General features: G+C 38.6%; 1 protein-coding gene across 8 annotated transcripts in view; it reads left to right on the forward strand.

Moving 5' to 3' along the window:
• The window catches only part of ADGRF5 (adhesion G protein-coupled receptor F5), a 108,684-nt gene that overhangs the window by 81,005 nt on the left and 14,090 nt on the right, over positions 1–13,589 (forward strand). For 4 of the 8 annotated variants that reach the window (XM_070074015.2, XM_008263014.5, XM_008263015.5 and 1 more), the window contains exons 9-15: positions 2,706–2,927; positions 3,972–4,175; positions 7,351–7,521; positions 9,796–9,915; positions 10,067–10,276; positions 10,939–11,151; positions 12,874–13,029. In XM_070074015.2, coding sequence (XP_069930116.1) covers positions 2,706–2,927; positions 3,972–4,175; positions 7,351–7,521; positions 9,796–9,915; positions 10,067–10,276; positions 10,939–11,151; positions 12,874–13,029 — 1,296 coding nt within the window. The remainder of the gene's footprint in view (positions 1–2,705; positions 2,928–3,971; positions 4,176–7,350; positions 7,522–9,795; positions 9,916–10,066; positions 10,277–10,938; positions 11,152–12,873; positions 13,030–13,589) is intronic. The other 4 variants (XM_070074020.2, XM_070074019.2, XM_070074018.2 and 1 more) reach the window with 1 other exon arrangement.

Here is a 13,589-nt window from a genome sequence, read left to right on the forward strand (position 1 = left end):
CCCTTTGCAGAGAGTCTATATCAATCTCTGTCCGCCTTTAAAGACCAGAATGTGATTCTGTGGGGTGCACAGGTCAATAAGCATGAACTTATGTCATGTATAATTCCATGGAGGAACTCCGATACCATCCTGTTCGACACAGTGTCAGTGTTGCTAACTCAGAAAACAGGCATCCAAAAATTCATGTTGGCTGGGTTTTTCCTTTAGGTTATTCTAGTTATAATCATATTTAGAGACTGAGGAGCAGAAGAGAACAAGAAAGAAACATTTTTGGATGAATTAGTTATCAGGATTATTTTTAAGCTCATCATATGGCATTGCAAAGAGCACATGGCAGTACTCTGAATAGCTCCACCTGATTTGCCATACATTAATCCTTTGTGATGCTTAATTAATCACCAGGTCCCTTAACCACAACACTTCTTCTTTCATTATTCCTGATAAATTTATGGTCAATTCTACCTAACCATGTAACACTGGAAGTTCAATCTTCCTTATTAGCAACAATAGTAATGAAAACAATGATGGCCTACATCTTGCCTGTAGTTAATCATAGTGTGTTTCCACATACAAGTATTTCATTTTCCTATATCCAGTGATGTAGCTCCACTTCCCAGGGAATGAGGGCTTGCAGAGGGTAAGAGATTTGTTCGAGGACATTCAGTGAGTAACAAAAGTTTGTGAGACTTCAAATTCAGTAGATTTCATGCTTTAACTACCCTTAGATGATCTTGCTTCTTACTAAATGTCATTTTCTTAAAATCCTGTTTTAACCCAGGAAATATTTGTGTATCTTGATATTTTGGTTAGAATATCATACTACCCAAAATCAATTTTATAGTGTTTTATTCTCATAATTATAGTATGTAGGGGATACGGCCTGAGTATAAACTCCCATGCAGAAGAGGACACTTTGAGGCTCCTCACAAATGAAGCTTGATGTGAATGGAATGGGAGAAGGAGTGGGAGATGGGAGGGGTGCGAGTGGGAGAGAAGTTATGGGGGGAAAGCCATTGTAATCTGTAAACTATACTTTGGAAATTTATATTTACTAAATAAAAGTTAAAAAAAAATAAAAAGTAAATGCAACTGTAATTTAAATTAGCTAAGTGGCCAACGCCGCGGCTCACTAGGCTAATCCTCTGCCTTGCGGCGCTGGCACACCGGGTTCTAGTCCCGGTCAGGGCGCCAGATTCTGTCCCGGTTGCCCCTCTTCCAGGCCAGCTCTCTGCTGTGGCCAGGGAGTGCAGTGGAGGATGGCCCAAGTGCTTGGGCCCTGTACCCGCATGGGAGACCAGGAAAAGCACCTGGCTCCTGCCATTGGAGCAGCGTGGTGCGCCGGCCGCAGCACACCGGCAGCGGCGGCCATTGGAGGGTGAACCAACGGCAAAGGAAGACCTTTCTCTCTGTCTCTCTCTCTCTCACTGTCCACTCTGCCTGTGGGGGAAAAAAAAAAATTAGCTAAGTAAAGTTAGCAGGTTGACACAGTCCTTTTTAGCCTTTTTTTTTTTTAAGTTCGTTCTAGCTCCATTGCTTTCCTTCATCTTATGTAGTCGATTATTTAACTGACAGTAAATGGAAACTAGGATTACAGTTATTTGAGTGAAGCAGACTTCAATAGATTGTTATAAAATGCCTCTTTTCCAAAGCAGAGATATAATGTAAAACATACTCCTTTCTGAACATAACAATTCATATAATACATATATTATAATAATATTATATAAGTGTATATATACTATATACATACATTTTATTTCCAATATATGAAATCTACTTGATTTATATAAAGTTTGATATATTCTATTTAGGTAGTAACTAGAACACTAGCATAGTACTACCGTTTTTCAAATGATTATTATAACTATATAACAAACAAAAAAAGAAAAAGAAAAAAAAAGAACTTAATACTTTACCCTTTTAGTATTTTTTATGTTCTACTTAAAACTATTGGTTGAACTCTGTAATTAATACACAATTACTCTTTGGTGTTTAATTAATGCTATAACTAGTACTCAAATAGTATTTTATACTTTGTGTTTCTGTGTGGGTGCAAACTGTTGAAATCTTTACTTAATATATGCTAAATTGATCTTCTGTATTTAAAGATAATTGAAAATTAATCTTGATGTGAATGAGAGGGGAGAGGGAGTGGGAGAGGGGAGTGTTGTGGGTGGGAGGGAAGTTATGGGAAGTTATGTTCATTAAATAAAATAAAATATCAATATTAAAAAAGATTATTATGCAATTTTCTTACTTTTGTTGCTCAATATTATTAAATCTTTCCTATGCTATTTTTTTCTGAAGTTGTGAATTACACATAAACATAAATGAATAAATGAATATTTTAGAAAAAAAAGAATATCATACTACCCAAAATCAATTTTATAATGTTTTATGCTCATAATTATAGTATGTAGGGGATTTTTGAAATATCTCTATTACTACCATTAAGTACTCTTAGGTTTCTTGAGACATACAGTGCAAAGACCCCAAACCGGAAACCATGTTCCAGTGTCTGGCAGGCTGCAGCTTACTGGGCTTCAGGCACAGCTGTAGAGGATAGTGGAAGGCAACACGTTGTCTCAGCCAATACAGCCCCACACCTGCTGCTCATTGAGCAGCTCTGTGGTGGTGGCATCAGGAATAGCATGAATTACATTGCCTTGCTTTGAAGTCCTAACGTCTTTTCTTTGGATTTCCAGATGAAACGAAGTTCTCTGTCACACCAGAAATCATCTTTGAAGGGGATACAGTAATTCTGATATGTGAAACTGATGTTTTGTCCTCCAACGTGTCTTGGCACCACGTAGAAAGGCGCTTCGACATCCAGAACAGCAGTAGATTCTCAGTTTACAACACCGTGCTCAACAACATGACCTCAGTATCTCGCCTCACCATTTACAACATCTCGGGGGATGATGCCGGTGGGTTTCCATTCAACAACCTGTGTGAGGGGATGAATGAAGGGTTCATAAGGAAGCAAGTCATATAATAGTGTAGATTGTGTTTTTGTCTTCAAAAAGAAATCCCCTGGCTCAGTTGATCAAAATCAAAAATTAATCCCATGACAAAAACTTTATTTTTATTATTTTTATACAAGTAGTCTTCAAAAAGTTCACAGTGTTATTAAAAATGTGTGCATGTAAGTAAAACATTACACCAAAATTAACTCATCTTTTGGATCCATTTTTCCATGAACCATTGGAAGTTCCCTTGTACATTTTTATTAATTCAATTTTCAATGTATTTCTTAAAAATTCAGAGTAGCTTTATTGAGGTGGAATTGACATAATAAACTTCAAATACTGTGAAGTTTGCTACTTAATAAGTTTTGATACATGTATACCTGTGAAACCCTTATCACAATCAAGTTTATGATAATAATAATCACCTTCTCCCTTAAATTTTACACTGCATTGCCATCCCTTCCTCTGCCTTCTTCTGCCCACTCCAAGCAACAACAAAACAGTGTAGTAATTCTTCACTGAGACTAACGATGAAGTGGATGCATTTTAGAATTTTAGAACTCCACTTAAGCCCAGGGATCAACTGGGCCATATCCTTGTCTCTGCATGAGAAGGTGGACACATGGGTTCTATCTCATCTTTGTTGCTTCTGAGTTTGCAAAGTGTTAAAAGAGATAGCAACATTATTTATGTCTTTCTAATTCTCTAGGACTTACCAATTTTTCTTCCATTCTTAAGCTTTTTTTATTCTTACTAACAAAATTCCCAACAGTGCTGCCATTTCCTTAGGCTATCTTTATACCCTTTACCTTGTGGCATCAGAAATACCTGCATTGACCTCTGCACTTCCTGAATGTTCCTTTAGGATTGTGTAGGTTAAATATCAGATGTTTTTGAAAATGATGCTTTATGAAACACTGTTGTGATACATGAGATGAGGCTATCATTCATCTAAGATAAACATATTTAGCAATAATAAATGATTTTGTGTATCCTATGAAGGTGAATATATTTGCAAACTGGTATTGGATATTTTTGAATATGAGGCCAGAAAAAAAATAGACGTTGCACCTATTCGAATTTTGGCATGTGAAGAGATGAAGGTGATGTGTGACAATAATCCTGCATCTTTGAACTGCTGCAGTGAAAATAAAGCTAATTGGAGCAAAGTGGAATGGAAGCATGAAGGGCAAATAAGCATTCCAGGTAAGAATGTCAGATAAGTCCTTTTGCAAATTAGTATTTGCCTCTTGGTCAAGTGAAAAATGGGAGATTCACTGAGTGGAGGGGAGATGTCAGATGTTTGCTTCCCTTTGTACATCAGATTGTGAAAAAGCACAATGTATGATGCCTGTTCAAGCACTGTTGAACAAGTTCAAAACACTCATCTACAAGTGTCATGCTTGGGTTAGAGTCCTATTCTTGGTAGCAGAAGACCCAAGTGGGAATGAACCTAGTGATTTAGGTTCATGTCATTGTCAAACCTATAGAAAAGGTTATCTCCATTATCCTTTCTATTCTCAGCAAAGAGCTAGGGATGAGGTCATTGACTTTTCATTGAGGTCTGAATTGGCACTTCTCACTTCCGTGCCTCTTCTTTTGGTGTCTGTCCTTCTCAATTCTCTGTCTTTGGATTCTCACTCATTCAGTATTTTCTGCCCCTGTTTCCCCTGCTTAGTATCTCTCTGCTCTCAAGTGTTCCATTGCAATTTCTGACCCTGTTTGCATTTGTTTTAGATCTGAGATCTTACCTTTAAAGTTCCCCCACCATCCATTTTGTACAGATGAATGATAATAACAAGGATAAATTAAAACAACAATATTGACTCTGGCTTGCGCTCAGCTAGAGTGTATGATTAACCTCTTCTAATCAAATCTAATATTCACTGAAACACTGAAGCTAGTATTTTTGCCTCCTATTTGCAAATAAGAAAATTGAGGTGCAGATGAAATGACTTACCCAAAGTTGTCACAATGAGTAAAGAAAACAAAGAATTGGGACTCAAGATAATCCTTGTTTCCTAAGACCAGTGTTTATCTTGGTCACAACCATATTATCCATTCCTGATGACTTAGAGCTGGAACCAATGTTTTGTATTTGGAAACTTCGTAAAACAAGATCTAATTCTTTTAAGAAGCAACAGTATTGTGTGTTCACCTTTAAAGGAAAAAAGAATCTTTAAAGCAAAATGTGGCTTTGTCCATGAAAAACGTTAGTGTTGTGAGTCTTTATTTTACCAGTCTTTTGCTATTCAGTTATACTTAAGAGTAAAAGATAAAAAAGACCACCAGTTTACATGCACATTTTCCCGGAAACATCTATTTTGCACAGTATTTTCACCTGCACCATTTATATTCAACTTTGCCCAGATGAATGGGAAAGGCATGTGGCAACTGTCAAAAATATTAACGTGTGAGCTGTTTAGTCACTTCCCTGATTTTTAGGGAAGTGGAGGTGTAGGCATTCTGAAGGGACTCCCAGATGGAGAAAGACCTTGCACAATTCCCCTGGTACTGACTTAGAAGCTTTCAACTCAGAGAGGTGAAAAACCTCGCCCTCTGGCAGAGGAACCAGGAAGTCTGTGGTGCTTCTCTGGCAGTCACTTCTCTGGACACTGCCAATGCCCAGGGCATGCTGAATCAACTGCAGAACAATAGATTTCCTGCCACAGGGCCAGGTGCCTGAGACCTGCACAGTCGGTCCTCTGATGAATTTAGCCTCTGCTCTGGCGCCCTGCCTTTCTTCCTCCACCACTTGCTGCTGCTCCTCTTTGCAGCTTTCTTCCTCCAAATGTTACACATTCTTTTAGCACCCATTTTTCCAGGTCAGAAGGAAGCAATCTAGCAAAAATAATTCACCCCAAAGCATTTGAACTGAATTTATGACCTTCTCTCAGAAATAGTTAACATTTCAAAGCATCCTGGAAAGGAGTAAGACGGAAAGGAAATAATCAACAATAGTGGAATTTTTGACTTTAAAAGGAATAACATTTAACGAATATTTTTTCCACTTAGAGGAAAAGTGAATGGCTGTTCCTTTAGAGTATCATCATTACCACAAAATAGTTACTATGACAGATGCAATGCATTCAACTCTGTTTTCAATGTTTACTTTTATCACCTTGGCTTTTTTCCCCCTGATGCAAAGGTCTTGTAAAGTACATTCCGTTGTCATCATTTTATAGACTAAGGTCTAGGATATTACCTAAGCTTGAGCAGCAAGCTTGTAATTACCTATTCTCTCCTCTAATAATCAAAGCACCAACCTATAGCGGCATTTAGTACCTCCTATGCAGGCCACAAGTTGCACATCCCTAGGGGTATTGCATGAAACACAGGTGTATGTTGCCAACTCTGAGGTCCTGCTTTTGTTTTCTGAGTTTGCCACCCCTTTGCAGACTTATCTCCACTCTCAGTCTGCATGTTTCCATCCAGCAGAATTACCTATCATTCTCTGAATAAGACCTGCATATTGTTGATTTGTGCTTTTGCTCATATCAGTTTTCTCATTTAACTGCACAATCCCTTTTTCCAGCAAAATCCTGGTAAGCTTGTCTAATGAAGGGATTTCAAACTCTCCATTGACATTTTGGCCCAGATTATTCTTTGCTATAAAGAGCTGTCCTATGCATTATCGGTTATTTAGCACCACCACTGGCCTTTAGCTACTAGATACCAATAGCATTTCTATTTGTGGCAACCAAAATTGTCTCCAAACATTGCCAAGCGCCCATTAAACAGTTATTGTCGAATGTCCCACAGGTAGGCAAAAATGTCCCCAGTTGAGAGCATATCTGAAGAGTAAAGCAGCCCAGAATGGAGCTGTTCTAGTTAATGAAAGTATGGAAGACAGGTGGTTGGCATAAAGGCTAAGATGCCCGCATTCTCCACTGGACTGGCTGAGTTTGATTCCCAGCTCTGGCACCTGACTCTAGCATTCCTCCAGTTAAAATCATACTCAAACATTTTTTCTTCTCTCTTTTATTTTTTCACATTCCAATGTCCGCCATTAAAGGTCTTTACTGGGGGCAGGTCTGAGACAGTCACTGTCCTAAGTGTTTATTTGCATTATCTCATTAGACCTGACTGCAGTCTTGGGAGCAGCTATTAGTATTTATTCCCACTTTACCTCCAAAGAAATGGAGGTACAGAAGGGGCTGAGCGAGTTTCTGAACAGTACTCAGCTTGTGAGTAGTAGAGTTTGGGAGGCCAGGTAACCTGGATCTAGAGTCTACCAACCTGACTACTGTACTATCCCACCTTTCCATTCAAAGACAAGAAATCTAATTAAAATAATAACTCATTTACTGATTTGGCATCTTGGCTACTAAGAAAGAGTTATGCAGTCATGGCAGCAAAAGAATTGCTTCTGTCATTGCAGGAGATTCTCAAACAGACCTAGAATCTAGCTGCAGCAGGTACACCCTCAAGGCTGATGGGACCCAGTGCCCGAGTGGGTCCTCTGGAACAACGGTCATTTACACGTGTGAGTTCATCAGTGCCTATGGAGCCAGAGGCAGTAAGAACATAGAAGTGACATTCATCTCTGTGGGTAAGGACTTTTTGGTTAGAAATTTTAATCACAAAATTTATTTTGTTTCCTAAAACAGTGTGCATCCTCAATAAAAAAAACGGCCAATCAACTGGGAGCATTTAGAACAAAATCAAGCATGGCCTTCTTTGGGAGTGGGGGTGTGGTTGAGGCAAATTTCACAATGGTAGATAGAGGAGGGCTTCTCTTTCCACCACTTAAATCTAGATGGAATCTTCTTGAAATTGGGAAGGGTAGTGATGGGAGAGTAGTTACACTGAGGGAAGTAGCTTCCATTGCACTGGTAAGGCAGAAGAGGACTGGGAAGTAGAGTTTCTCACTCAGGTTAGTCTTACTATAATTCAATGAGTGGTGAGGTTAACACCCTTAATGCCTCCCTCTTGTGCTCCCACAACCCCATTCTCCCTTCCTTAAATTCCAACAGCCCGGCTCACTCCTTCTAAAGTCCCCAACTCCTTCCATCGTCCCCCCTGCCATTTAACTTATTCTAGTGATAATGCTATAGAAAGATTTTATAATATGACTCATGATCATTATTTTACAGTTGTAACAACTTTTTTTAATCTCTCAATCAATTCAGTTTAATTAGGCCTCTTTAATGTGTCATTTCTCCTCATAGCATAAAGCATTATAATTGCTTCCCATGAGCAAAAATAGGGCAGTCAAGCTTGTTTTTCCATCTGTTTTGGAAAAATTAATTGTTTAGAGAAATCATCAGGCCCTTTTTGAACAAGTGTGAGAAAGGACAAATACAAACAATACATGGTACTCTTGTTCATGTTTTCTACTATTGTGAGTTGTAGGATCTCTGTCCTTAATGTGTTGTACAATGTGAATTAATGCTATAACTAGTATTCAAACAGTATTGTACACTTTGTGTTTCTGTGTGGGTGCAAACTGTAGAAATCTTTACTTAATATATACTAAATTGATCTTCTGTATATAAAGATAATTGAAAATGAGTCAATGTGAATGGAATGGGAGAAGGAGCGGGAGATAGGAGGGTTGCGGGTGGGAGGGATGTTATAGGGGGGAAAAAGCCACTGTAATCTATAAGCTGTAATTTGGAAATTTATATTTGCTAAATAAAAGTTAAAAAAAAAAAAGAAAGGATCAAGGGTAAGTTTATGTGGGCACTCATTAACACAACTCTCAGAGTGAGAACTGGAAATGTATAACCTCTGTCACTATGGAAAACTGCAAATTGCTCAAAATACCAGGAATGCTTCTAGGCCATTAATGCACCCAGATAAACTTAATCGTTCCCCAAGCTTTTCATTGTAACTTCACCCCATCTACATAAATGGAACATGTCTTAGGGACATGTTTAGCCTTTGCTGAAAAATCACTGCTCAACAAAATGTGTGATTCCATAAGCCTTTTCATTTCGACTCTCAGGAATAGGTGATAATTAAATGTTTATAGACAACAGGAGCAATACAAGGACACACTACACCATGCTTGAGTGACTTTCAGGCTGTGTATGAGCACTTGAAGCCCAATTCCTGAAGGGTATAATATAAAGTTCTGATTTCTTTTGATTGTGATTAAGATTTTACACTGGTTTGAAAGGCAGGCTAGTGTCAGTGGGCTCAAGGCATGAAGCTGTTCACCAATAGAATACTACAGTGAATGGCATTTTGAAATGTCAACCATGTCAAAGACATGCTACAAGTGAAAGCCAGAGGCAAAAATAGAAGGAAATTTCTATAAGCTTTTATATTTGTAATAATCTAATTGATGATTTTGATGAAAAATCTCTATGCCAATGAGGAACTTCTCAGAGAAGTAAATATATAGTCATTAATTACAGTTATTATTATTATATATAAATAATTATATTGCCATAGTTATATAATCATAACTATAGTTGTGATGTTCATCCATCCCAGTTTACCCGAGACTGTCTAGATGTAAATATTTGGGCAATAAACTCTGTAACCCCTCTACCTAAAATGTTCCAGAACTCACTCTTTTGTTTATTAAGTACTGAGTGTATACTAGACCCAACACTAAGCGCTAAGAATGCAAAGACGCAAAAGCAAAAGGCTTCCTCTTAAAGGGTTCATATTTGCTGGGAGGAGAGGAATGGAAGGGGAGAAATTAATATACAGTGTGGCCTTACAACAAAGTATTTTCTAAGAGTACAGACTGAAGTTGTTGTGAAAAGCCAGCCATTTATTCTCAATTTTGGTGTCACAGAAGAGGTTGGATGGGAGCTTGGGTTATGTCAACATCCCTAAGTTTGCAACCTTTTGCCCTGCTAATCATCAGGAGATAATTCCAGCCACAAAGGGGAAGTGCACGAGTTCCTCAGGCATGTGATGGAAGTGAGTACAGTTCAGAGCACCACCGGGAACAGCCTAGAAACAAGTAAAGCCCAGGAGCAGCAAGGTACCAGTCCCGCGTTGATGCAGTCGAGTCAGGACGGCCATTTGTTTCTGTCTCTATCTTAAATTGCATGCACATATCTATGTCTCCAGAAAGACTAAATCTTGGATTTGTTGTCAGTTTTGTTTTGTCTATTTTCTTTGCATTCTTTCAGCCAACATAACAATAACCCCGGACCCAATTTCTGTTTCTGAGGGACAAAGCTTTTCTATAAAATGCATCAGTGATGTGAGTAACTATGATGAGGTATACTGGAACACTTCTGCTGGAATTAAAATATATCAAAAGTTTTATGTCACGAGGAGGCATCCCAATGGAGCAGAGTCAATACTGACAGTCAAGACCTCCACCAGGGAGTGGAATGGTGAGTGAAAGTCCAGATACTGTGTTGTCTGCCTGGACTCTAAGAGACACAGTTCTAATTACCATCTATGGAGGTTCTGCCTTGGCACATACCTATGCAGATACTTGACATAAAAGATGAAGGGGTTTTGTAAATACTGCAGAAGATAGCATTTTAAAATGTGTTTATTTTGGTGCAAAATAATTTTATATCCACACATTCTTTTTCCATAGTATTTATTTTCTATGAACTCTTTTTGACAATCCCTTACATGCATGAACTTTACAATTGTTTTTGCACCAAAATAAACACATTTTCTAATTCCATTTTCTATGAAATTTTTTAACTTCATATGTCTTGATATTTTAAGCCTTGGAGCAGGACTTGAGAAGCTGACTTTAATCCGAATTCCACGTGTAACTGGCTATGTGACCTTAAATAAGCCATGTAATTTTATTTTTAAGTAAGCCATGTTTAGGTAGACACTGATTAGTCCCTCAAACTCATGGAGTCCACAGGAGGGGAGTCAGTCAAGCATTTTCTCCTCCAGGATCCAGGAAGGTGTGGTTTCCCCTCTTACCCAGGGTTGAGAGGGGAAACCATGTCCTTCTTAACCTCTCTAGCAAATGACTTTTGGGAGCAGTTATTTCATCTCAGCTCATTTTTTGCTTCTTTCCACTCAGGAACCTACCACTGCATATTTAGATATAAGAATTCATACAGTGTTGCAACCAAAGAGGTCATTGTTCACCCACTGCCTCTAGAGCCACATATCATGGTTGATCCCCTGGTAGCCAGCATCTCGTGCGATGGTTCCCATCACTTCAGTTGCTGCATCGAGGAGGATGAAGACTACACAGTCACTTTCCAGACAGGTTCCTTGTCCTTTCCTACAGGTAAGATGGCAACTTCCCAACTGTTAAGCTCTACTACTTCACACATGTGCAGTCTAAATGCGTACACATAAACTAGGGATCAAGAAGCATAGAGACTGTATGAGAAACAGAATACTGAGCAGAACCCCTTGAGTCTTTGTTAACTTCTTCTGGATTGTGTGGCTAGAGGCTCAGTGGTTTGTAGCAAAATCTTGAGTGTCTGTGAGGGTGAAGACCATTCTTTCCAGCAAGAACTGCATAAGACAATGTTAAAATGACTTTCTAGGATTCTCACTTTCTCAACAGGGCAGAATAGATATTCTGATAGCTATACTTCATGCTTAGAATGCTATAAAAGTGCTTTAGTCAACCTTTCTTGAGCATGCAGGAATGTAAGAAGAATGATCAAGTGCCAAAAATGTAGAGGAAAGGAAACTAGAAATGACAGTTCAGCTAACCTGGAGGTTCCCTGTGAGTATTTGCCAATATCAGAAACCCAGCACCTTGGCTTTTAAAGCTCAGAAGGGTGAGGTGAGGGGGTGCATAATACAAGATACTTTGCTCCCTAAGCAGTAATTATGGCACTGCTACCCCATCAACACAACACTAGGGCCTTCAATGTCAGACACACTCAGTAAAACAGCAGGCTAGAAAAATAAAATCCATGTGCTGGAGTGAAGAACTTGGCCTCATCTCTGGGTAGGGGAAAAGTATCCTTGAGAATTATAACCATCCTGTACTTGCCCAGATTTGGGTTTTAAATTTATACTGCATATGTGGTTCAGGAACTCCCAGCTTGGGAGTAATCAGGGTGAAGTAGTCCACTGGTTAGCATTGAATGCCATCTGGCAAAAAGGAAAATCAAATGCTTTCTGGTAGGATGTACCCCTAATCCAGATCCTTCAGGATTCCCAGGGATTAACATCAACCAAGCGTGAGTTTATAATCCAAAACCTTCAAATAGAGACACCTTCATGAAGAATTTATAAGCTCATTCATTCTTTCAATAACTATTCTTGAGAACTGGACAAATATGACACTATGGTAGACAGTGAAAGGGAGACAAAAGAAGTGATATACATATTTCTCTATCTATAAAGGTCTATGTCATAAAAGTCAATACAAATAACATTACATAGCCACAATGGGTAATACAGATGAAGAGGACAACAGAAGTTCAGAAAAACAGGAACCCAATTAAGACTAGAATATTTAGAGAAGACTACATGATAGAGAGACATGGGACCACTCTAGATATTGAAGTATTCAAACATTTCAACATTAAGAGTTCAATTAGCTTATATTCAGTACTTTTTATGTGCCAGACAGTGAGCTAAGCACTGTGAGATGCAAAGATAAATAAGACGGACAGACCCAAAAGGAAGTGACCCTAACCCAAGGTGGTGAAGGTAAGATAAGGAAAATGTACAGAGCATGATGGGATTTGGATAGGTAAAGGGACCAGAGGGATGCTAAAAAAGCATTCTGATTGCCAAAAATATGTAAGCCTAGGTTTGGAATCATGAATGATAGGGGTGAAGTTTTGACTAGCCACATGAAAAGGTCAGCTTATTTACTCCTACAAGCCAGAGGCAAAACCATGTAAAACATGAAACCTTATTTAAAATCAATGTGACATATTCCTGGAAAAAGGTTTGGGCAGGTTTATACATATTCGACCATGTTAACAAAATTTTACTTTGAATACTCATGCTGTAATTCTTTCATTAACTCCATCTTTAGCAAAAGAAGTCAATGGAAAGCAAGTGTGCTACAAACACAATTTCATGGCAAACTCAGTTTCTCGGTGTCCAGAAAATGTTGATATGTTTTGTCACTTTATTAATGCTGCTAATAATTCAGTCCGGAGCAAATCTATCAAGCTGAATCTGGTTCCTGGTAAGTTGTGGTTAAAACTGCTTTAAAACATAAGTCATGAGTAGAGATGCATGCATTCACGTCCTTATTTATCCACTTAATAAATAGATGTTAAATACATTATCCATGGCAGGTTTTGGCTGCCCCTAGGGAGCTGAAAAGAAGTAGCCCATGTTTCCTGTCCTTGAGCCTATGGGAGAGGCAGACATGTTAAATTTTTTTTATCACTTACAACATGAAAGGGCAGAATTATAGATATTATGGGTGACCAGAAGAGGCTACCTGGTTTAATTCTGCTGATGGCAGGTGGAGAGTGAGTGATCAGCAAAGACTTGCAGATGAAATCATAGTTCAGCTGAGTCTCAAAGGCTAAGATGTTCACCAGGTAGATAAGAGTGGATGGTATCTGTGAACAACTGAGATTCCTTTGAGATTTCAGCAAAGTTATTTTTTTTCTCACCAGCACCCTTTTCCTAAGACAGGGCTATGTGAGAGTAATTGATCTAAAGACTGGCAACTGCCTTTCCCATCCTTCAACATCTCTGTGTCAATATGCCCCTGCATCATATCCTCAAGGAAAA

Source organism: Oryctolagus cuniculus, chromosome 5 (assembly GCF_051225735.1).
Source record: "Oryctolagus cuniculus isolate XC-2025 breed Fujian yellow rabbit chromosome 5, ASM5122573v1, whole genome shotgun sequence".
Lineage (NCBI taxonomy): Eukaryota > Metazoa > Chordata > Mammalia > Lagomorpha > Leporidae > Oryctolagus > Oryctolagus cuniculus.